The 26,465-nt window shown below is 39.2% G+C and overlaps 1 protein-coding gene across 2 annotated transcripts in view; it reads left to right on the top strand.

The window, feature by feature from the left end:
* Positions 1-6,935: 6,935 nt before the first annotated feature.
* The window catches only part of LOC126215037 (max-like protein X), a 61,151-nt gene continuing 41,621 nt past the window's right edge, over positions 6,936-26,465 (top strand). The window contains exons 1-2 of one of the 2 annotated variants that reach the window (XM_049941672.1): positions 6,936-7,108; positions 14,268-14,510. In XM_049941672.1, the coding sequence (XP_049797629.1) occupies positions 7,078-7,108; positions 14,268-14,510 (274 nt within the window). In that variant the 5' untranslated portion in view covers positions 6,936-7,077. The other variant, XM_049941673.1, reaches the window with a different exon arrangement.

Here is a 26,465-nt window from a genome sequence, read left to right as displayed (position 1 = left end):
AGTCTGTGCCAGGTTGAGTTGCTGCACTACATCATGCAAAAGAGATCCGGCATGATATAGAAGGTATTCCACGACTTCAGTCAACCCAGCGTATTTTAAACGAGCAGTCACCTAAGCCATTACGCTACCTGTGCATGCATTCAGGCCTGACTCAAACTTTCATAGTCACTGATGTTTTCAAAAACACTACAACCAGAGGTTCTCCTATGGGTTATGAGGGAATAGTATGACTATGGAATGGATTAGGCTACAAGAGATTTAGGCAAATTGACTTAAACTCATTGAAGAATGAAAAGAGTCTTCCCTGTTAGTAAATGTGGTGTGTCCTGTGTCAAGGGACAGAGTTGCAAAGATGGAGGGGTCTATTAATCACTGGCAGTTAAAACATACTGGGAATAATAGTACCCCTTGAGGAAATGACAGCAAGGGATGGGAAAAAGCAAGTGCAGTTAGAGTCTATTCCTGGAGGTGTCATTCAACATGTTGAAAAGGTTGTTCTGGTAGCCACTGAGGGAACAGGGTACAATAAACTGCAGATTGTGGTGCACTTCAGGACAAGCCATGCCTGTAGTTTGTGCTCTGAGGTCATGCTTGTGTCATCCAAGAAAAGGTAGAGAAGACCAACATTGCTCACAGGGTCCCCAGAACTGACTGTGGCCTGCTGGTTCTGAGTCAAGCAGAAGGCTCAAACCAAAAAATGCAAAATTGCTAGGCTTTGGCTTCCTGGATTTGCATAATTGATTTGTGACATGCAAGGCCTCCATAAATGGGTCATATGTACACTATACATCAGAGGCTGCTACCTGTGTAGCTGACTGTGTGAGGGGTATACACAAGACTTTTCTTTAGAGTAGGTGACTTTTCGTCCAATCCAGGTAATCATAGTGACAAGAGACATGGACTATCTCTTTAAGCTCCAAAGAACAAAGAAATGTCCTCCCTCCACCCTCACAACACACACAGGTGAAATATTGAAATCCTAGTGGTTAACTGCCAAAGTATTCACAACAAACCATCACAGGTTGAAGAGCTCCAGAGAAGCAGTGAAATTTTTAAGGAAAATTTAAGTGTGTATCGAAAGGATAGGCTAAGGGGAAACTGAGGCGGTGTATTTGTTGCAGCAGACAAGAAACTCAAATTCACCAAGACAGAAAGTGAAACTACATGTAAGATTGTTGTGGTAAGACGAAGTGTAAGGGGTGAGCATAAACTTGTAATTAGATCCTTCTATCAACCACCAAACTCCCCCCTTAATATAACCAAAAACTTTAGAGAAAACTTATACAAGGGTTGACTGAAAAGTAATGACTCCACCTTCGTAACTCATCAACATTTGGCAGCATTGGTATGTGGCATGTACTGGCTTGTTCTGTAGCTTCGTCTCTACACTTCCATATTGCAGGAAGCCTTAGCACTGAACAGTTGTGTTGTCACAGTGTAAAGTATGGAACCCTGCACAGACAGTCAGTCAATGTGATTTAAGCAACGTGCAGTCATTGAATTTGTTGACAGCAGAAGATGTCACCCCAAAGGAAATTCATCAGAGAATGAATTGTGACTGTGTTGATGTGAGTATTGTGCGTCATTGGGTGAGTAAGTTTAAAGACGTTGAGATGGAAACATCTGACCTGCATGACAAACAAAGAGTTGGGCGTCCTGTGACAGCAACCACCGAGTTTCACAGGCAAAATGTTGACACATTGATTGAAGACAATTGTTGTATCACTCGGAGAGAAATTGCAAGCACAATCGACATTTCACAAGAACGTGTGGGGTCACATTATCGCTTTGCTTGGCTATCGGAAGATCTGTGCACAATGGGTACCTCGGATGATGACTCCCGAAATGAAAGCGCTCTGCCTTGAAATTTGCCAGGAGCTCCTCTCACATTACGAGAATGAAGGTGATGCCTTTCCCCATTCAGTTGTGACAGGAGATGAAATGTGGGTACACTATTACAACCCGGAGATGAAATGTCAGTCTGTGGAATATTGACACTAAGACTCGCCCCAGAAAAAGAAATTCAAGACACAGCCCTAAGGTGGAAAAATCATGGCCACAGTGTTCTGGGATGCAGATGGTGTTATCCATGTTGATTTCCTTGATCGTGGAACAACAATAAATTCAGAGCATCACATCACAACGCTGCAAACTCTAAACAATGACTAACAAGGGTTTGAAAGGAAAAGGGAAATGTTTTCCTGCAGCATGCCAAACCACACACTTCACATACCACATCAGAACTTCAGAGACTGTGTAACAAAGCAGGGTTGACCACTGCTATCCTGTTTTGGTTTTACACTCCTTCAGTAACTTTGTTAAGCAATGAACTTTTATTTATTTATTTATTTTTTTTTTCATTTTCACTACTCAGATTCCGACTACAGATTCTGTGGCCTTCAGCCTCATAGTACAGAATTCAGAAATAGTTTAAATAATATTCCCCTAGTAAAATCTATTATTTCAGTACATTCTAATGTCCATTCTGAATGAGCTAATCAGTTTTATTGGAAATGCATACTATTGACAGTTATGGACAATGACATATATTGTGCAATACATATTAAGTAAAATTCGAGTGAGCTAATAGATCAAATTCAGCTATAAAACTGCATCCAAAAGAAAGCGTAAATTTTACTGATTCCAGCAAAGTGTTTAGACTAACCTAAAGTCTATTAGTTAAATAGATATTAAGACTTAAAATCTGTAGCCTGTATGACTTTCAGTGCCAATTGTGACCAAACTACCAAATAATTCCAAGATCTGTTTCGATACTTTGGCTACCTTTATTTTTCTACGCGTAATAACTCCAGTCTCAACTTTGTAAGTGTATTAATTAAGAATTAAGTAAATTTGAATATGTAAAAATTATTGTTCAAAAGGGCTGCCGTGGTTATAAGTCGGGAATTCCCACGGCGGGTTTATTAGTTAGTTCCGCATATTTAAACTGATACAGCTCACTCATGTTATTTAAATAATAAAACCCAATAGTTAACTTCAAAACCAGTTAGAAAGGATCATTTTAACCCTGGGAAATTATAAACTATAATATATTAACAGAAATAGTCAAATATTCAAGCACTCATCTATATAAGGTCCGAGCTGGTGCAGTTCTTAGTTAGTTCTCGGTCAGATTCTCTTGCAGCAAAAGTGTGCAAGTTAGTTAATTTTTCCGGTCGTACCAAAAAAGTGTAATTGTGAACATTGTTAAATACTGGAATTTTTTGACCTACCTAAAGTGACAATTAAGTGTAAGAGGCCTGGTCACATGAATATTGTGTGTGCGAGTAATAACAAATAAATCGTACTGTGGTTGACATAAATGTTCAACAATGAATACGATCTTGACTTTAGATTTTGGAAAACTTCACCTAGGATCCTGGCTTCTTAATTTCAGTGTGATTTAGGTGAGACGGATGCAGCTAACGGGAAGACAATATTGAATAAACAAAGCAAGGTAGGTCGAAAACACTCGCTCTATCTACTGGGTGAGGATACAGCCCGGCACGTTACAACTGAATCTCACCACTGTACAGCATCCTCCATACAGTCCAGATTAGCACTGCCTGACTTCCATCTTTTCCTGATAATTGAAGACGATCTGCGGGGACTTCATTATGTTTCTGATGAAGACGCTGAGAGAACTGTGAGACTGTGGTTGCGGAAACAGAGTGTGGACTACTTCTGTGACCGCTTCAGATAACTTGTTCATTGTTGGCAGAAATTTATGCAATTGATTGGTGATTATGTGGAAAAGTGAATATTGGTAACTAAAGATTACATTCTAAGGATACTTCTGCATTTCATTTATTAAAATATTCCCATCCAAACCCAATTAATGAAGGTGGAGGCATTACTTTTCATTCAACCCTCGTATTAGTACATAGGTATCCAAAAAATACTGTAATCATTGGAGGACACTTAAGTCAGCCAATAATGAATTGAGATAATTACACTTTTGTTAATGGTGGGCATGATAAGGCATCCTGTAAAACACTACTTAATGCCTTCTGTAAAACTATCTAGAGTACATAGTTTAGGACCCCATTCATGATGGAAATATATTGGATTTAATGGTAGCAAACAGACCTGACACTTTTGAGGATGTCCACACTGGTATCAGTGACCAGGAGGCAATTATAGCTACAGTAATTACTGAAGTACAGAGGACAACTAAAACAAGTAGAAAGATTTACATGTTCAGTAAACTAAATAAAGAGGAACCAGTGTCATATCTCAATGAGGAACTTGAAACCTTTAGCTCAGGAGAGGAACATAATATAGAGGAACTATAGCTCAAGTTTAAAAGAATAGTCACCATGCATTGGATAAATATGTGTATAGTAGAATAGTTCATGATGGGAGGGACCCTCCGTGGTGTAGAGTCACGTAAAAAAAGATTCTAAAGAAACAGGGACTACTGCATAACACTTGTAAAATGAAGCATAGGGCTATAGATAGAGAGGTGGTGTACAAAATGAGTTTGGCTGTCAAGAGGGCAATGTTAGAAGCTTTCAATGACTTCCATAGCAGAATATTATTGAAAGATCTCTCATAAAATATGAAGAAATTATGGCTGGGTGTAAAGGCTGTTAGCAGCACCACAGTTAATGTCCAGATGTTTATGGATGAGACTGGAACAGAAACTGAGGGTAGTAAAGCAAAGGCTACATTTTCTTTCACAAAGGAAAACTCATGGCTGTTGCCCCAGTTCAGTTCTTGTACTACTACGAAGACTGAATTAGTCATTAGTGTTGAGGAACAGCTGAAACTGTTAAAACTAAACAAAGCTCCAGAGCCTGATGGAATCCCTATCAGATTTACACCCAATCTGCAGCATTTTTAACAATTTTTTACCTAAGAACTCTTAAATAAAAAACTGCTCAGTGGTTGGAAGAAAGCACAAAAAAGGTAGCAGATGTGATCCACAACACTAGCATCCCATATCCTTGATATCCATTCGTTGTAGAAACTCAAAACATATTCGAAAAAGAATAACCTCTTCTATGTCACCCAGCAAGGATTCCATAAACATGTATCATCTGATGCAACCCAACATGGACTTCTCTCACAACATCCTGAAAGTCATTGATCAAGGCTGTCATATAGACACAGTATTTCTTGCCTTCTGGAAGGCATTTGATTCAATAGCACACATACCCTTTTTATCAAAAGTAATATCACATTGCATATCCAGTGAAATTCATGATTGGAAGATGGCTTTCATGTTAGGGAGGACACAGGTCTAATTGTGAGTAAGCCAGAAAAGGAAATGACTGGTAATCATAAAGGGTACATCCTGGCTTGCAGAGTATGTATGTAGATGTAGATGTGACTTGGGAAGAGAGTCATTGACTGATATAGAAGTAACTTCAGGCGTGCTCCAGGAAAGCGTGATTTTCCTGTTCATGTTGCATGTTAACGACCTCATAGATAATATTAATAGTAACCTCTCACTTTTCACACATGATACAATTACCTATAACGAATTACTCTCTGAAAGAAGCAACACAAATATTCAACCAAATTTTAGTAAGATTTAAAAGTGGGACAAATGTTGCCTACTTGCTTTAAATGTTCAAAAATGTAAAATTGTGCAATTCACAAAATTAAAAAAAAGGTAATATCCAGTGACTACAATATCAATGAGTCACAGCTGAAACCTGTCAACTCAAAAAAATCTTGATGCAACAATTTGTAGGGATTTTAAATGGAATGCTCACATATGCACTGGACTCGCATTCAAGAGATCTGTGGTTTACTCCCCATGCAGCCATCCTGACTTGGGTTTTCCATCATAGTCCCTTGTCAGTACAGCGAATGCTGGGACATTTCCTTTGATTACGTCATGGATGACTTCCTGCGCTAGTCTCACATTATCCTATCCTATTTTGTTAATGTTTTATATCTGTATATTTTTCTGTAATGTTTCTGACATGTCCGATACTACGGTACTAAATGTTCTATGGATGAATAAATAAAATACGTTCAGTCACAGGAGAAGTAGGTGGAAGGATCTAGTTCATGGGCAGAAAACTATGGGAATGCAAGTAGTTTACAAAGGAGATGGATTACAAAACACTTGTGTGACTCATCCTCTAATATTGCTCAAGTTGTTGGAACCATATCAAATTGGTAAAAGAAGATATTAAAAGTATGCGAAGGGCATCACTTATGGTCACAGTTTCGTTTGGGGAAGTGCCTTGGAGATGCTGAAAAAAATTAGCTGGCAAACTCTTTTAAGTGAACGCAAACTATACCATGAAAGCCTATTTAGCACTTTTCTTTTGGGTCAGGCAAGAAGGCAAATGTCAGTTGTGGGCAAACTTGTCAACAAAATCATCTGTTTTTTTAAGTAATTGTCATTTTATTTCCTTGTTCCTTCTTTTGCCTCCGTTTTGCATATCCATAACTCCATGACGTTTCATAGGAAGACGACGTACTACAGAGAGACATTGAAAATTGCGGCTAATGTATCAAATAGTGCAACAGAAGCTCTGGTTAAAACGACTCTATCAGTCTCCTTGCTGGTAAATTGCATTTTCTCTTAATTTTTACAGCTTTTGTCAGATAGCGAATAGGCCTATTCACACTTTTCATAACATGTTGATGAATTCAGTTTTAAGTCTCACAAGAATCATGTATAGATTTGCACAAGTCTTCTACGCTTTGTATGAGATCCGTAATTATTGCAATTACTTGCGCTGTCGAAGTTGGTGTTTACTTTTTACTGTGACCTTGAAACTAATCTCCGAACACCGAGATAACTAATAGGACGATAATGAAACGCAATAAAGCTCTTTTTAAACGAATGTTATACTGCTGTTCATTTCAAACTCACAACTGGACAATGATTCGTTCGTTTGCAGCTCGCATGTTTTAACAAACCCCTTACGAATAATTCTGAATAATATTTTTAAATGCTGTCAATTGAGAATGATGAATACGTCTAATGAAAAGTGAGAGATAAGAGGGTCCAAGGTTCAATTCTTCTAAACCGTTTACAGTAGTCTAAAGACAGCCTGAGGCAGACGCTGCGTCAGTAAAATGATCATTGCATCTTGAGATTCGGCCGAGATGTACACCAATGGGATGGATTTTTATTTGGGTAAATACTAAATAAGCAACCTTCCATGTTGGCAACACTTCCTTGTCATGGCGTGTGTATATCCAGACGTTTGGGGAGAAAGGTAGCAGGCGGCATTGTTTAGAGTGAGCAAAATTAAGCAATTTAAGATCAGCATCATTGTGACGTTTATATGTTTGTGGTGAATGGTGTTGTTAAGTAACAATATGAACAGCTGTTACAGAATATTTTGTTAAATGTTTATTTGTGTGTTGTGGGATAGTTATTCATTAGGGATCAACACTACGATATGTACAATTTGCTGACATTTTCTCTGTTCCTCAGTTCATTTCTCACATTAAATTAGTCTACGTTAACTACCGTCAGCCTCTTTTTATTGTTATAATGGATATTTCAAACAGCAGTCGCGAAGAAACGACAGCTTTGTTTAATACATAAGCAGTTTGCTGCTCGTCAATATTTCTTATTGACAGTCATCATGCCCTAGTCTTCCACACCATATATAGGGAAATAGTACAATTTTGAAACTAATGACATATTGGATGCATGTACGTGTGAATTGGGTTTTCAAAGGCTAGCCAGGAAGTCAAGAAAACTCGTTACTGCCCAGCGTACAACTGGCACGCTGAGACACTGGGAAATACCAAAACAATAACATAGCCTATTGTGCTGTTGCTGTCAGTGAGAAAGACGTAGACCTATGTATTTTGTATGTACGCGAATACAAACTGCCATGTCACGTTTGAAGTGTGTTTTCCACAATATGTCTGTTCAGTGTAGTAGACGTACTGAGAGAGTGTTTTCAGAATTTATGAGCTGTAAGAAATCGTGTTTCATACTCGGGGCAAATACGGAGTGTTGTACTCAGTGCTACTATACTTTCATGTGCTTTGAGTGAGATGGCAAAGGAATGATCCTTCCTTTGAAAAGTATTTGTGGTTTGTGATTGCAAATTAAGAGGGTGTTGTGCTTGTCACAGGCTGTTGCAATACAAGTGCACATGAATTGTGCTTGTATGTCTTTTCTAGAACAGTAGTGGACATTGACATTTCCTTCCAAATCAGAAATGTTTGTCAGTTGCTGGAATAATAATCCAATATTCCCATTTTGTCTTTAAGTTCTCTCTCTGACATGTGACCCCCTGTGACAAAGTATTTTTATGTGGGAAGTTGATCGAGTCGAATTTCATGCATTTGATTCGATTTATCTCATCAAACATGTTCTTACATGAATAACAGGACATGAAAGATTTACAGTTATGTGTCTGCTAATAAAATATTCTTATGTATAAATCACAAAACAAGGATAATGTAATGTAGTCGAATTAAGTCGGGTGATGCTGAGGGAATTAGATTAGGAAATGAGACACTTAAAGTAGTAGATGAGTTTTGTTGTTTGTCAGCAAAATAATTCATGATGGTCAAAGTGTAGAGGATATAAAATGTAGACTGGCAGTGACAAGGAAAGTGTTTCTGAAGAAGAGAAATTTGTTAACATCGAGTACAGATTTTAAGTGCCAGGAAGTCTTTTCTGAAAGTATTTGTATGGAGTGTAGCCATGCATGGAAGTGAAACATGGATGATAAGCAGTTTAGACAAGAAGAGAATAGAAGCATTTGAAATGTGGTGCTACAGAAGAATTCTGAAGATTAGATGGGTAGATTACGTAACTAATGAGGAGGAACTGAATAGAATTGTGGAGAAGAGGAATTTATGACATAACTTCACTAGAGGAAGGGATCAGTTGGTAGGACATGTTCTGAGGCATCAAGGGATCACCAATTTAGTATTGGAGAGTAGTGTGGAAGGTAAAAATTGTAGAGGGAGACCAAGAGATAAATACAGTAAGCGGGTTTAGAAGGATGTAGGTTGCAGTAGTTACTTGGAGAGGATGAGGCTTGCAGCATGGAGAGCTGCATCAAACCAGTCTTTTGACTAAAGACCACAACAACAACACGTATAACATGAAACCATACTCATAACAATAGTCATAATGTACTGAAATAGAATAAAAATGAATACAATTTATTTTTCAAATTAGCACTTGGGTCACTATGATGAAGGAAATAAACCGCTGTATTTTGAATGCTGATGATTCAAGTATTCCTAGAAAAACTCTTGCTAATCAGCATTGTTTGAATATGTGGAATTTTGACATTCTTTTGATTTTTCCTTGTTAGTTCACAGAACAGAATTTTAGGCTGATAAAGAACAGTTTCTTGATACATCGCTTTTCTGTAAATTTCTGTATGAAAATCATTTCTGTTTCTTGTTTTGTAGTTGTATACTTGACTGTTTAACACAGAATGTTCCTCGTATGCCTTGAGGAAACATATGAATATGAATACATGATAGGGTCATGATTTTTATTTCCTTGAAAAAAAATTTATGTGATAATTTGTGTGTCACCCATTTCATTATTCTTATTGCTCTCTTTTGAAGCATAAATGTGTGTTTCAGCAGATTCGTATTCTCCGAAAATATGGTGTCATAACATAATATGCTAGGTATGAGAGCAAAGTACGAAGATAACACTGGATTCTAAGAACATATCAATGCTTGCTTAATTTTTCTGTATGTTTCTTCAGCATTAATTTTTCATTGAGCCATACTGCTTAAAATTTAGTATTGCGAGGAGGGGGGGGGGAGAGTTGCTGTGTCTTACACGGCTCAAGCTGTACCTTGAAAAAAAATTTATGTGATAATTTGTGTGTCACCCATTTCATTATTCTTATTGCTCTCTTTTGAAGCATAAATGTGTGTTTCAGCAGATTCGTATTCTCCGAAAATATGGTGTCATAACATAATATGCTAGGTATGAGAGCAAAGTACGAAGATAACACTGGATTCTAAGAACATATCAATGCTTGCTTAATTTTTCTGTATGTTTCTTCAGCATTAATTTTTCATTGAGCCATACTGCTTAAAATTTAGTATTGCGAGGAGGGGGGGGGGGAGAGTTGCTGTGTCTTACACGGCTCAAGCTGTACTGAGAGATGGGTTCATAGTTCATTTGTTATATGTCTGAAGTATATCTAAGCTATGTTTTTGTTGTTCACAGTTAATTTGCTATACCTAAACCATTTGTTTGTTTTCTTCTGCAGCTACTGTGACACTCTGCTGTAGGTCAGCTTCATTCATAGCTTTAACATACATACTGGTGCCATCAGGCCAAACTGTTAAGCTCTCTGTGGCAGATTAGATGAACCAGTTACAGGGGAAAGGAACAAAATTCTTGCTGCTAGATTGCTGTTGTGGGAGGGGTGCAGGCCAACAGGTGTAGAAAAAGGTTATGAGGTCACAAGTGTAAAACTTAATGCTAGCCTGGCCAGGCAGTAAGGGCATGCACTACCTTGGGATTTCACTACCCAGTAGTGAATGGAATGGCCTCTTGTGTTTATGAGGCAGAGCTACCCACAATAAATAATGTATCTGACTACAGTGAAGGGTTATCATGGGAAACAGAGTAATCAACAAAGAGTGTAACATGATGCATAATGTTCTGCCCTAAGCACTCTGTAGCTGACAACACTGCTAGTATAGCGCATTAATAATGTTTACAGAATAACTTGTTATAGAGAAATATGATGTACTTAGCTCGTCTGGGAGATGATATTCAGTCTCGAGATTTTAGTGTTGGAGTACAGATGCAAACAAAAACATTTCTGCTTCTCTTCAGTCCTGAGGTTTACTACAAAAAAATCATCGAAACACTTAAAATAAACTGAGGACACGAAAACTGTGCCAACGATAACAACAACCTGTGACAAATAAACCTGTTAAAACAATAATGAGACTGCGATCCTACAGGACATCATACTTATAATCTTCCAACAATCATTACTGTGCATATAATTCGTTGTTGGTGAAGATGTTCGTGTGACAAGCAAATGTTTCTCCTTCTTAGGCAGTATGTGAGACGTTCTAAGAAGCTCTGACTGTTCCTTACACCATGAGCTAGGCTCTCCAGAAGCTGATGGCCTACTTGCATCACTATTTCCAGTGATGGAGGATTGTTTACCTCTGGGAGTAGTTTCCCATTGTGTGTCCACTGTCATATATTGCTTGAAAGTAAATTAGGAATGGCAGTTAATCCTTTATGGGATGTTACATCTGTGCTCAAATTGCTATAGGGGTCTTAACAGGTCACATAATATGGATCAGACTCCTGTTGTAGCTGATCAGTTTGGTAACAGACGCTACTGAGTTTTGCAGCTGGCATTCTTCCTCCTCCTCCACTCACTCACTCATTCATTCACTCAGTTCTGCTGGCAGCCTGTTATTAATGAAGCCCACTGAGTAGTGTACACCTTTGTGTACAGTCCTTACGAAATATAGTCAGAGTGCATGTCACTTTTCCATCTAGTATTCACTGAATGAATACTGCAGTTTCTTCTGAATGAGTCAATACTGTCAACAATAAAACCCACAGTGGAATATATTTACACCATCAGCAGAGTTAGAATTCTGAGACACTCGAGCAATGGTCTGCTTGAAGTTCACGAACTGTTTGATTGCCCTTTTCGCGTGTAAGAATTTTCTTGGTGAGTGTTGGAGTTGCCCAGAATATAACACCATATGAGATAATAGAGTGAAAGAAACCAGTGTAAACAAGCTGTTGTGTTTCATTGTCAGAAACTTGGGAGATTGACCTTATAGTGAAGATAGCGGCAATCAGTTTCTGCACCCGATGTTGAACTTGATACTTCCAAGAAACAAGACACAAAGGAATCAAAGCAGCGGTCATTAAACTTTTTTGCTTTAGAGCCAATATAGCAGGGTGACACCTTGCACTGCATATGGAAGGGAGGATTGGCACCTTAAACAGGTTTTCAGTTTTCAACAAACAATGGCTACTGACAGAAGCTTAGCAGATACTCATTTTGAATCTCCGTATTATAAGGTATCACACCGAATATTTTTAAATCGAAAAAGAAAATAATATAGTGGTACTAAACGTATTTTTCCGAAGGTTTACACGGTGTCCAGTTTTCCCTACCGAAGGGGCTAACATGGCCAGTGCCATCGCAATACAATTACGTGTTTGTTTTTCTGAAATCTGAGCACATTTTCTAGGCATCTTCATGCCCTAATATGGGGAAGGATAGTAAGTGGCTGCAGTATACAGTTTACAATCAGAATATTGTATTAGGCCCAGTGTAACAGTACAGAGACGCTTTTAAGTTATGTAATTAATTCAGAATTGTCACAAAGGGACAGAATGGTGGATGATTGTATATAAAAGGGATTAGAAGTCAGTTTTATCTGTTGTATTACACGAGTTTTTCTAACTAATTGTTATTCGGGTAGACACCTGACTTGTAGTGTCGCCACTTTTCGCCATCAAATGCCATGTCGGCATGGAGCTCTGCACCATTGGCACCGTGATATACGAGGCTTTTTGAATGACTCCGCTCCTCAGTGCTGGATCGGTTGCAGCGTTCCTCAGTGCTGGATCGGTTGCAGCGGACTTGGGGACCTGGCTCTGCACTTCTGGCCACCGAGATCTCCTGATCTCACACCCTGCTACTATTTCTTACAGGGTTATGTGAAGGAAGCTGTTTATGTCCCACCTCTACCAACAACTCTGAATGATCTGCAGGACGGGATCACTGCTGCTCTGCAGTCAGTAACAGCAGATACGCTTTCGCATGTGTGGGACGAATTTGGCTACAGCGTCGATGTTTGCCGTGAGCTGACAGTGGTTACATTGAACATTTATAACATTACCACATTTCTAATTATTAAAAACTAATTAATTACAAATTATTAAATTTATTAAATTGTTATCAAAGATTACGAAAAAAGCTTTGAAACTTCTTTTTTCCATTGGTAGAAAGCTTGTTCATTTTGGATTTGTACTTGAATAAATACGAAGTTTTGAAAATGAGTCCAGCACTTAGAATAACCCTGTATATTAATGGGACAAGTTGAAAAGTTATTGCAAACCGGGATTCGAACCGGGGTCTCCTGCTTACTAGGCAGATGCGCTGACCACTACACCGTCCAGACACACTGTTCACCACAATTGCATGGACTACCCTAGCACAACTCCCATCGCACTCAAATTCTTGACTTATACCACACAGTGTGGTTGTAGTGTCCCCTGGTCATTAGCCCCATTACTCTTGGCATGTTGCCCATTCTTGCAACAATTTGAGCTTGGTGTGCATCTGCACTGAACATTTACAGGAATTGGCAAGATGAATTTGTGTCTCTTGTGAGATGTGCTGGGATAGTCAGTGCAGTTGTGGTGACCACTATGTGCAGATGGCGTAGTGATCAGAGCATCTGCCTAATAAGCAGTAGACCTGGGTTCAAATCCTGGTCCAGCACAAATTTTCAACCTACCCCATTGATATAAATCAATGTCCACTGGCAGCTAATGTCTTTAATCCCTTTGTGTCGTGATTCCTAGTGGATGCAGCATCAAAGTGGTGTCTGTCCCTTCGGACATGTTGGAAAGAACTGACAGCCATTTATACATGACTTTCAAGAAGGCCTTCTATCTACCCACAATTGTAATAGGTTAAAATGATCGATTTCTATGACAGTTCGACCACCTTTTGACAATAAAATTTCAGTTTTACAAGAGTTCGGTGCCAGAAACTGTATGCATTAAAGTTTGTCACAGTTAAGTGTTAATGTAACAATATCATGAAAAGGAAAGTTGCTACTCACCATTTAGTGGAGGTGCTGAATCACAGACAGGCACAACAAGACTGTCACAAATAAAGCTTATGGCCATTAAGGCCTCCTGTGTGTGTGTGTGTGTGTGTGTGTGTGTAGTCTATTGTTGATGAAGCCTTAGTGGCCAAAAGCTTTATTTGTGACAGTCTTTTTGTTGTGCCTATCTGCATCTCAGCATCTCCACTGTATCGTGAGTAGCAACTTTCCTTTTCATGATATTGTTACATTCCATCCTGGATTTTCCATTGCTTGATTAAGTGTTAATGTGTTCTCCGAATGTGACATGCCAGTGTTACTGACTCCCAGTTAGCTACAGAATTTGTATTACGTTCCACATCTTTCACACTAACACTTGATATCTGGAAAGAGTACATTCTTATGTAACACGTACACGTACCAAAATGTCTTTGATAGCGACAATTTCTCCACGATAGTTCGAGCGTTTCCTTACGATTGTGCTCGAGAGCTTACCGGTGACACTATCTGTACAGGAGGCGCACGCAACCCGCGGGCAGTGTCTGTGCCCACCCAGTACCATGGTGCAGTCAGTGTGAGCCACGGGGCGATCGTCGGCAATAACGCCATGATGGATGTCAGCAACTCCAGCACTGGCAGCGCGATCGACATGAAGATGGAGCCTTCCAGCCCCACGGAACGTGAGCTGCGCTACCCGTTCTCCCGGAGTAGCAGTGCGGGCTCCATACACACGTTATCGTCCTCCAACCACAATTCTGGTGAGTAGACACTTAGTTTCCTCATACCTGGTTGGTTGAAACTCAACATCTCTGTTGTAGAGATAGCCTGATCTCTAGTGTAGCCTGAGGTGTAGTTATGGATCAGCTGAGTCTGATGGTGTGCTTTCAGATCTTCAGCTGATCTGCTGGTACTGACAGCTCTGCTGGACACCAAAAGCACATCATTAAAATATTTTTACATCGTGTGCAACAGAACGTATTTAACATTTGTTCCAGAAAGGCATTCTTATTTTAAACAATTTGGATTTTGTAAAGGAAAACCTAACTTAACCAACTATATTCAACACGATAGAGTTATTAAGAATCAATAAATTGAAAATTATGGTCAAAGTTAAAAAAAAATACTGTCAGTGTGCTGTGCTTTAGATCAAATGTTTGCAATGAATCATTATGTCAAGTTGAAGGAAGCCAATTGGAGGATGGTATGAGATAACTAGTGACAAGCTCCTACAGTGGCGATGTCCGTACACCAGCAAGTGTGTTTCCTGAATGGCCTTTCATTTTGATACTATGCTTATTTAATGATAGTGTGTGAAACATGATATCTTGCTTGTGCCGAGTGACTAATCTGTAATGTAACCCAAGATCTAGGTCAGGCTGGGAGGTAATAGTTAGGTTGTGAATTAGCATTGTATGTGAATGCGAAACAAGTGTGAATGTGAAATCTTGATTGTGGTGGTGTATTTGGTAACATTTTTGCTTTGTTTAATTACGTCTTTTTCACTGTTTAGCAATCTGCTTCTGTGTTTGGCTATCTTCAATCTTTTTTTCCCATTTGTTGACACTTTCTTATTTGACTACTTGTTTTCTGTATTTCCATTTCCTCAGTGTTTCCTGCTACTCATCAATCTTTGCAGTACATTAAGGGTTATGTCTTTTTTTCTAATTTTCTGGCCATTCTTTCAGTGTTCAATTTGTCAGTGCAGAATAAACCATCACGTTGCTCTAACCTTTCTTCTCTAAAGTGAACCAGTTAGTCATCTCCAATGTTTTCACTAATCTCATAATGCACCCTAGCTCCTGTGCTTCAGTCCATAAATTCCTTTTGCAAACATCCTTTCACCATAGCCAAACAACAACTCCACATACTTTTCCTTATTTCTACTTAACCATTGGTATTGCTCCAAGAGGTGGGGAGCTCTGTATTTCACCATTCAACCAATCCCTCCTTAAATTCCAGACTTAAAATTTGTAGCCCCTATGCGCCTTGTTCTTGACCAATACTTTGCCTCTCCCAGCGAACACACCCAACATGATAGTTAAGGACTAAAGTACTTAAACATTTATGTATGTCCAAAAATATTACAGCTAAAATAGTAAAACTTGAGATCATTATGTAAAACATAAAGTTTGATGTTCTGTTCAGTTTTTGTTTGAAAATGCGCATTGACGTACATTTTGTGACGATACGAATTATTAATTACCGTTGTTTCTGTTATGTACCTTTTCTTGTAAACTAATCGAGCAATGAAACTGGAATTTCACAGTTTACATCTGCATTAGAGGATAATAAAACATGTGGAACAGATTTTTGCTGACAGTCATAGTTGCTTTGAAAAGATTTTATTTCAATTTCTGACAATATTGCTGTACCTCTAGTGACTAATGCTGTCCATATCCATAATCTTTGTTCTCTTCCTGGAGTAATCTCTTTCCCTGCCTTCTTTGTCTACCCAACTTTTGCATTTTTTGTTCTGCTGCCTGAGCTTTGTCCAGTTACACTTCATCGATGCTTCAGAGTATCTTCAGTGTGAATCCATCTGCTTGGAACCTAGTCTCTGCAGGCACTTATTCCTACATACATTTCCACTATTGAACACTAGACAGGCATCACATGCAGCTGTCTTCATAACAAATGAGGACAATGTCGTCATACAGCTCAAGGCCCTTTGACCCACAGTTACCACATGCACATGAAACTTTAATCGTGTGGACAAGTATTTCTGAGTCAGTTAACCTAAATCCACTGGGGAACTCGTCTTTGGCACTGTACACAGTGTCATCAATTCCTTCACTTATTTTCTTCTTCGATGAACTCTGTGACTTTATCGAAAATTGTTCTTCACATTTAAGAGCAGCATCTGCAAACTGTTATTTAAATTTCCTGTATCTTTACACGCGAAATTCAACATTTCCTCATTTTTTTTATTTTTTTTTTAATTTTTTTTTTTTTTTTTTTTTTTTTTTGAATATAGGTCTACGATTGTGACCCATTTAGAGCAAAACAGGTTGATATATGCAAAACTAACAACTGAAAAAAGTTTGTAGCACGTACTGTTAAAAAACACACATTGTAAACAAAGGAACAAGTAAAGACTTCTCATCACCTTCTAGACTCTCCTGCAATTCGTTTAGATTGTGTGAACGAAAAATTAAAGCACAAAAAATTTCTAGCTTGGTGAAGGTGTGGATCACAGCATACAAAGAGGGGGTGTAACAGACGCAGATGCCCAGACAGATATTTTTAAAACATGTTTCTAGCCAGAATCCAATTATGAAACTTTGCAGGGTTATTCTTAAAGAATCAATCTAATAAATTACACACACACACACACACACAAAAACAAATTTTTCGCAATTTTGCCTTCTATGTGGCCTTAAAATCATCTGTTTAAACTAGAGCCAAATGCCTTTGTTTAGTCAGATACTTGAGCTATTTGGCAGTTTTACTCTTAAGAGAAGTAGATAACCATGTACCAAATATGACTTAATACTGAAATGGTCAGCTTAGGCTTCATCAAAATATCAGTGAGTTTACACATTGTGTCCCTGACACAGTTTACAGAAGAATGGAAAAACTGGTAGAAGCCAACTGCATCGTAGATCAATTTGAGTTACAGAGAAATGTTGGGTCACATGAGGTAATACTGAATTGCAGAGTAACCGTGTAGATGTCAGTGTAATGTAGATTACTTCTGGAGCTTGTCTTTTTGCCTGTTTGATTCTCTGCAGCCTTCACTATTTACTCTGTCAAGGAAACCTATGTATGAGAGTCATTTGGAAAGTAAAGAACATTTTTTCTACAGAAATTTTTATTTGATATAATGATATGAGACTGTATTTTGCATAAGTTTGATACCCAAGCAGTGTTTCTGCGCAGTCACCATTCAAATTTAGGCTCTTATTGTACTGTTTTATTAGCTTTTCTGTGTCTTCTGCCTACTTAGTTGCTGACAAGCTTTTGAACCACTGATTAGTGGCTTCTTTAAGTGCATCAGCACTTCTGTAGCATTGTCCATTCAAAAGAAACTTTCAGTTTGGGGAATAAGTGATAATCACTTGGGGCTAAGTCCGGACTGTATGATTGATGTTAAAACATTTACCACTAAAACTGCTGAAACAAGTCCAGTGTCACTCCCACAGCAGGCCAATGTACATTATCATGAAGGAGGATGACTCCATTGGTTAGCATTCCACTGCACTTGTCTTTAATGGAATGACGAAGTCATTGAAGCATCTAACAGTGGGCCAATGTAGTCCACTAATTACAAAATGGATATCTCCTTAGATTTTTGTTTCAGTTCTTACTTTGAGTCTGCCAGTCACCTACTGAGTGCCGTTCCGAGTGATCTCCGTGATGAACATTCTTCTGTCTGCCGTTAAACATGATATACCATTTCAGAACTGATGTTTCGTTCATCACATTATTGTAAACCTTAGTTATCTGTGCATAAATTTTGATGTGTCAGACTTTTTGCGCGTTTAAAAAATGGATAACACTGCGCATCTTACACTTGATGGGATTGTCAAGTGTGTCACAGGTTGTCAAGTTGCACAGCTAAGCAGTATAACCAACAGTATTGGATCATGTGTCTCTCTCATCCTGGTGTTTGAGTAACCTGCCCATTGTTTTTAACCTTCTCAAATTTATCATTCTTTGCTTTCTGAGGAAGAAATGTTAGTTCCCAATGCTAGGAATTGTCTTATTTTTAGGGTTCTGTACCTCAGTCTGTTAAAACAGAACCATTACAGGATTACTTTGTTGTCTTTCCATCTGACTATTAAGAATCCTTTTTCTGGGGAGTGGAAAATTATTTAGAAGTGCAGGAGATGGCTCATCAAAAGACAGAAGTGCTGCGTTGTTGATAAGTACACAAACCAAAGGTACAGATGGAAGGAAAGCCATATCCCCATACACACGATCCTCTTATCCATCCCAAGAACCAACCATGAATAAGTGCCCCCTTTGTCACCAAATACCACCCAGGACTGGAATGACTGAACCATGTCCTTTGTTAGGGCTTTGATTATCTGTCATCATGCCCTGAAATGAAGGGCATCCTACCCAAGATACATCCGTCCCCTCCAAAGTGGTGTTCCGCCACCCACCCAACCTCCACAACATCCTACCTAGTCCATCCATATGCCACTCAAACCCCCAGCCCCTGCCATATGGATCATACCCTTGTGGATGACGCAGATGCAAGACCTGCCCAATCTACCCACCCAGCACCACCTGCCCCAGTCCCATCATAGGCTTACCCTACCCCATCAGAGGCTGGCTACCTGTTCACCTAGAATCATGAAATTTGGCAAGAAGCGAAGTTACGCAGTACAAGTAAAGCGTAAAAAATCCAAAAATGGTTAAATTCTAAAATTGTATCATGTAAAAATATCTTTTTACCGTTGGAGCTTACATTACAGTCACCATCCATCAGAAGTTTAATAGAAAAATATTACTGCATGCACACTAAAAATGCCAGTTGTAGTCATGTTTTGGTAAGTAAATAAAAATATTTAATTAAATTTTTGCTCTCAACATATACACGGTGTATCTTAATTAATGGCGTAAATGCATACAGGTGGCAGGGGTAAAATACAGGGAGCGAAAGGCTATTTACAATTTGTACAGAAACCAGATGGCAGTTATAAGAGTCGAGGGACATGAAAGGGAAGCAGTGGTTGGGAAGGGAGTAAGACAGGGTTGTAGCTTCTCCCCGATGTTATTCAATCTGTATATTGAGCAAGCAGTAAAGGAAACAAAAGAAAAATTCGGAGTAGGTATTAAAATCCATGGAGAAGAAATAAAAACTTTGAGGTTCGCCGATGACATTGTAATTCTGTCAGAGACAGCAAAGGACTTGGAAGAGCAGTTGAACGGAATGGATGGTGTCTTGAAGGGAGGATATAAGATGAACATCAACAAAAGCAAAACGAGGATAATGGAATGTAATCAAATTAAGTCGGGTGATGTTGAGGGTATTAGATTAGGAAATGAGACACTTAAAGTAGTAAAGGAGTTTTGCTATTTGGGGAGCAAAATAACTGATGATGGTCAAAGTAGAGAGGATATAAAATGTAGACTGGCAATGGCAAGGAAAGCGTTTCTGAAGAAGAGAAATTTGTTAACATCGAGTATAGATTTAAGTGTCAGGAAGTCATTTCTGAAAGTATTTGTATGGAGTGTAGCCATGTATGGAAGTGAAACATGGACGGTAAATAGTTTGGACAAGAAGAGAATAGAAGCTTTCGAAATGTGGTGCTACAGAAGAATGCTGAAGATTAGATGGGTAGATCACATAACTAATGAGGAGGTACTGAATAGGATTGGGGAGAAGAGGAGTTTGTGGCACAACTTGACCAGAAGAAGGGATCGGTTGGTAGGACATGTTCTGAGGCATCAAGGGATCACCAATTTAGTATTGGAGGGCAGCGTGGAGGGTAAAAATCGTAGGGGGAGACCAAGAGATGAATACACTAAGCAGATTCAGAAGGATGTTGGTTGCAGTAGGTACTGGGAGATGAAGAAGCTTGCACAGGATAGAGTAGCATGGAGAGCTGCATCAAACCAGTCTCAGGACTGAAGACCACAACAACAACAACATGCATACAGTTGAAAGTACGCGATACTGGAAGCAAAAAAGTCTCGGTAAACTTATGGTTGAAAATGCATACCTTAAGAGCTATGAGCAATTTTTCATCTTCGATACTGTGAAGCAAATCTCGTCTACTGCAAGCTCTTTGCTTTCCACGTTTTGGGAAGTAGTAGTATGGACCAAAGCAAGAAAAAATGTCCAGTAAACATTTGCTCTAAAATGCATACCGTAAAAGTTATGAGCAATTGTTCATTAGAAGAGTTGTGTTTCCAAGTAGCGAAGATGAGCGCATGCTTATAGCTCTTAATGTATGAATTTTAGAGCACATATATTTACTGGACTTTTTTTCTTGTTTTGGTCCACATTACCATTTCCCAAAATATGGAAAGCAAAGAGCTTTCAGTAGAAGAGATTTACTTCACAGTATCGAAGACGAAAAATTGCCCGTAGCTCTTAAGGTATGCAGTTTTGACCCTGTGTTTACTGAGACTTTTTGCTTCTAATATAATATACTTTCAATTGTATGCGTTTGCGCCATTAATTATGATACACCCTGTATAAACTGAAGTCTACTGCTATCTTATTTTTGTATGTCTGAGGTACTCTCAGGAATGACTATAAAGATTTTTATGTGGTTTTGGAGTTTCCAGGGCCGACATGTTGCTAGTATCGATATCGACAACAGGCAAAAATTGTTGAGAGTCTCAATTTTTAAGGATGGATGACCTCTCTGTATACAGAATTAAGTTTTAATGGAACCCTCAGAGCTAGAGTTCTGCTTATTTGGCCAGTTTGTACTTAATTTGTGTATCAGCAGTAATACCCATTTCACCTCCAGAAGGTAATCACTGCCTTGCAAGTCCTTCATTATGCATTAGCCTTTTTTTTCTACCCCTTTGATGCAACAGACAATATAAAATGTAAGATGTTGAAGCAGTAAAAGCTATGGAGTGCAACTGTGTGTGTGTGTGTGTGTGTGTGTGTGCGCGTGTGCGTGTGTGTGTTTTGTCTCGTTGTCAGGCCTAATTAGTACAGAAAGGGGTGGAGACAATAGACAATACACATGATGATAAGATATATGCCACAGAACAGATGGCTGAGGGCTAATATCTGCTCATCCCAGTCCTTTGCTTTTTGTTCTGTTAAAAATGTGGTGATCATATCGCAGTCTTACAACTGCTAGTTTTTTTCCTTGTATCTTTGACATGGTTCAATAGGTTACAGACAGTTGGACAACAAGCTTGAAGAACACAACTTTTCCTTGAATTGCCTTCCTTTAAATTGTTCAGAGTTTGGAATTGACTTTTATTTAGAATTCAGCATCAATGGAATTTTCTGCTTCTCTTAAGAAAACTACCCAATAAGATCCTGATGTAACACCAGATCAGACTGCAAAATAGAATAACCTCCTTCTCTATATCACCCTCATGAAAGCCACACGCAAGAATGGGAAAGAAAGAGCTTTACAATCTGAAGCAGAGGGCGCCCAGCAAACTAAGAGTATTCCAGACTTTTTGTGGTATATGTGAACAATGGAGCACTCATAGAAATGGAAAAAAAAAAAGACAGAGCTTCAGGATTTGATGGGATACAACAAGAGTTCATCAGTTGTGGAAACAAAACTCATAAGTGGCTTGCAAGCTTCGTCTATATTATGCTGTCGACCAACCTTCCAAAAGCCTTCAAAAGAACAAAAAATCCTACTTATACTGAAACCTGGCAAACCAGTGAATAAAGCTGTTCGCTATCATCCAGTCACCCTCTTAAGCTGCTGCAAACTGTTAGAAAGGCTTGTTCTTAACAGAATCTGTCCAAATATCTGTGAAGTTACTTCTATCGAACAAGCAGGATTTTCTGTCGAACAAGCAGGATTCAGACCTAAAAAATGCTGTACAGACCAAGTACTTAACTTCCCCCCCCCCCCCCCCCCCCCCCCCACACACACACACACACAGAAGCTGGGTTTTAACGAACTCTTAAAATGTCAGTGACTCTTGTTGATCTTACAGCTGTCTACAATACAGTCTGGAACCAAGGACTCTTTTACAAACTTGCAATACCAAACTATAATTAGTTTCATAAACAACATATTACCTGAGGGGTACTTCCAAGTGATCCTCTTCAGCTGATTAAGCAGACACAAAAAACTTTTGTCTTCCCCGAGGTTCAGTCTCGGGAGCAGTGCTATTAAACTTTCGTACATGTGATCTCCATGAAATAATCAAGGAAGTTCATTTATACAATGATCTGTCTTTGACCAGCCTTGAAGCTGATGTAGAGATACTCCCTGCAGATCCAAGTACAATGCATGAGTACCTCAAAAAGTGGAGATTAACACTAAATCCAACAAAGACTGAAATTAGCTGCTTTCATCTTAACAGTGGCCAATGCCAAACTAAATGTCACCTTCAATGGGTAAAGCTAAATTTCACCTTTAGTGGTCACGGGCTCCACCACCAAGACTTCCCAAAATATTTAGAAATAATTCTTGTCCTACAAGATACACAGAAAACACTGCAGCATCATACGGAAAGTGAGTGGTATCTCGTGGAGTGCGGGAGCTATAGCTTTAAACTGTTCTTCTTTAGGACTTGTCTACTCTCCTGCCAAATACTGTTCTCCTGTGTGGCTTACAGTTTAAATGTGAGAAAGATCTTCGTTCAGTTAAATGTAGCGATGAGTGCAATAACGGGCTGCATCATATCTACTCACCTTCATTGGTGAACATCTCTAAGTCACATGTGGCCACAAGATATTCAGATACAGACTGCCCCTTTCGTGGAACATGAAAAATTAACTAAAATTCACCAGCTTCCAATCCACTCTGACATGCCGGCACTTAGAATTAGCCCCTTAAAATCCAGGCAGTTGGCAGAATTGCTGCAAATAATGGATTTCAACGTGAGCAGGAAGTAAAAATATCTGGGAGTATGTGTACGGAACGATTTGAAGTGAAATGATTAATTGTTGGTAAGGTGGGTGCCAGGTTGAGATTCATTGGGAGAGTCCTTAGAAAATGTAGTCCACCAACAAAGGAGGTGGCTTACAAAACACTCCTTCGACCTATGCTTGAGTATTGCTCATCAGTGTGGGATCTGTACCAGGTCGGGTTGTCAGAGGAGATAGAGAAGATCCAAAGAAGAGCGGCGCGTTTTGTCACAGGGCTATTTGGTAAGCGTGATAGCGTTACGGAGATGTTTAGCAAACTCAAATGTCAAACTCTGCAAGAGAGGCGCTCTGCATCGCAGTGTAGCTTGCTGTCCAGGTTTCGAGAGGGTGCGTTTCTGGATGAGGTATTGAATATATTGCTTCCCCCTGCTTATACCTCCCATGGAGATCACGAATGTAAAATTAGAGAGATTTGAGCACGCACGAAGGCTTTTCGCCAGTTGTTGTTCTCGCGAACCATACGCGACTGGAACAGGAAAGGGAGGTAATGACAGTGGCATGTAAAGTGCCCTCCGCCTCACACCGTTGGGTGGCTTGCGGAGTATAAATGTAGATGAAGTGGTCAGAAGCTTGGATTAGCATTGCTCACGTGGAATATCAGACCTTGTAAGACTTGATACGAGACCAACTGGCATGGAATTACCATGACATGTTTGGAAGACAATTAACAGGATTTGTACATGCTGTGGTGCCTGTGCTGAAAGTCTCCATTGGTGTGTCTTCATCTTCTCAGTGTGGTTGTGGAAGTGAACATCAGATGACCATGCACTTTTAACAAACTGTAGCAGATTAGCTTACCCTGGAAATATAGATTTGTTACAGTGGCAGCACTACAACGGATCAAAAACTTAGGTATTAATTTGTAGATTTATTGTTTTAGTTATATTTATTTTGTAAAATTATACAGTTCATCTAAGATAGTTGCAGTGCAGTATTTATTGCCACATGCTAAGTATGCAATCAATTACATTAATATGACCACTGCCCATGTTTGATGTCAACGAGCAATATCCACTCACAGATGGCAGGTCACTAGCAGTGGAAGGTATATAAAGCTCGTTGGGGGAATGCGGAAAAAGTGCAGTCATTGTTATAATGTTGTGATGGGGTGATTTATTTGACATCCAAAAGGCATGATCATTGGCTTTTGGACTAAGGGTGGGAGGATTTCCAAAATGACTAAGTTTGTCAACTCTCTGTATGGGGACACGGTTAAAGTATACTGTACTTGGTGAAATGGCACTATCCAAAAAGGGCACTGCGGCAACTGTGGTGCACCTTGGGCCATAGAACACAAGGGTGAATGATGGCTGCAGAGATGTGTTCGGATGAATAGACATTAAAGTGTTTAGTAACAGACAGTCCAGATGAACCGAGGGGCTACCAGCGTGTTTCCTCAATGACCGTTCAGCTAATGTTGCTTCGTATATCTGCCTCCGTAGCAGGCACCCGATTCGTGCACCTGTGCTGACCGCCGTTCGTCAGTGACAAAGGCTGAATGGAAATAATCTATCTGGCCTTTTATAATCCTATGTGCGCTAAATTTTCTTTATAGAATTAGATTTAACACACAGCGTATTTATGTGACTAGGAACTTAACTTCAGTCCTCTGATTTCATGTTAATTAATATTGATTCAGCTAAAATTGTACCTTTATGAGGAAGTTGTTCCACTGATCAGTCTTTATCTGTGCCTAGCTGCCATTAGTGTGTGTTATCAGAAAGCACAATTGCTACCTGTCCATGGGTCTGATAATATAACAGCTGGCAAAGCACGAAGTAGCTACTCTGCTCCTCCAGCGGCAGATAGTGAAGTGGGTGGTGGCGAGCACGGGATGGAGACCGGAGAGAGTGGATTGAACTATCAGCCGTTTATAGGGGATGCTTGGCTCCACTGGCGGCGCAATGGGAACGGGCGGCGCGGGTCTGACGAACCGTGGCTGCACTGGATAGGCGAGAGTGGGTGGAGGAAGCAGTCTGAGGGTATTTCACTCATTACTCTGTGTGTGTGTGTGTGTGTGTGTGTGTGTGTGTGTGTGTGTGTGTGTGTGTGTGTTTTCCGATACTTGTGCTGTGCGATCCTATTCCAGGTGTAGTGGGTGGTTGTAAAGCCTGAATTGTTGTCATGGTCTTCAGTATGAAGATGCAGCTTTCAATGCTAGTATGTCCTGTATAAGCCTCATCATTTCCATATAACTTTTTGACCCTTTGGAATGACAAAGTGTCACCTAATACTTTATTTTTTTTCATTTAAATTTATGTCAGAGTTTCTGATACAGTACTAGTCAGTGCTTTTCTCAATGAACTGTAAAGAACATTCACAAAAATACTGTAGAAAAAGTTCAATATAACTAAGTTATCCTTTGCCCTACCTCTTTCTATATAAATGTGATGCTGCAAACAACCTCTGAAAATTATAATAAATCAGTATCTAATCGTGCTATTACCTCAATGCTTGATTCTTCAGTCAGTTCATAAGAGCAGATTTCCTTTTTCGTGTTTCCTCCACCTCCCCCCCCCCTCCCCCACCCCCCCCCCCCAAGAAAGAAAGGAGCAATTTACATATTAGATATTTTCCTCTTTTAAATCCCAACATTTGTTAAAATAATAAGATCTGATTAATAGAAACTAACACTTACACAAAAACTCAATTTTATTTATAATTATTTAAAAGTTAAATAGTTCACTAATTAAAAAATTAAATTCCTTCTGTCAAATATAACCTCAAATCAGATAAAGAGATATCAGTTGGAGCTTTCTGCATTCTTGTAACTGTGCTATTTCTTCACAGTTTGCAGCACAAGTATGATCTGCTTGTAACAGAAGTCAGATAGAACCTCGTTGCAATAACAGCTTATTTTCTTTGATTTTGTCACTTGAATCCTTGTCTTTTGAAAGAGTCATACTGCAACCTACATCCATTTGAATCTGCTTACGGTACTTGAGGATTGCACCCTCCCCCCCTTACAGTTCGCCCCCCCCCCCACCTGTACTTCCATTACTAAATTGTATATCAATGTGTTTCCTTGAATAGCTCAGGATTTGTCTTATCAACCAGCCATTATTTTGGTCCAGCAGTGCCATAAATTTCTTTTCTCTCCAGTTTGGTTCAGTATATCTTCATTAGTTATGTGATTGACCCAAACAATCTTTAGCATTTTCTGTAGAGT

This window comes from Schistocerca nitens, chromosome 12 (genome assembly GCF_023898315.1).
Source record: "Schistocerca nitens isolate TAMUIC-IGC-003100 chromosome 12, iqSchNite1.1, whole genome shotgun sequence".
NCBI classification, from domain to species: Eukaryota; Metazoa; Arthropoda; class Insecta; order Orthoptera; family Acrididae; genus Schistocerca; species Schistocerca nitens.
The sequence above is the reverse complement of the archived record's forward strand: the minus strand, read 5'-3'. Positions and strand labels throughout refer to the sequence as shown.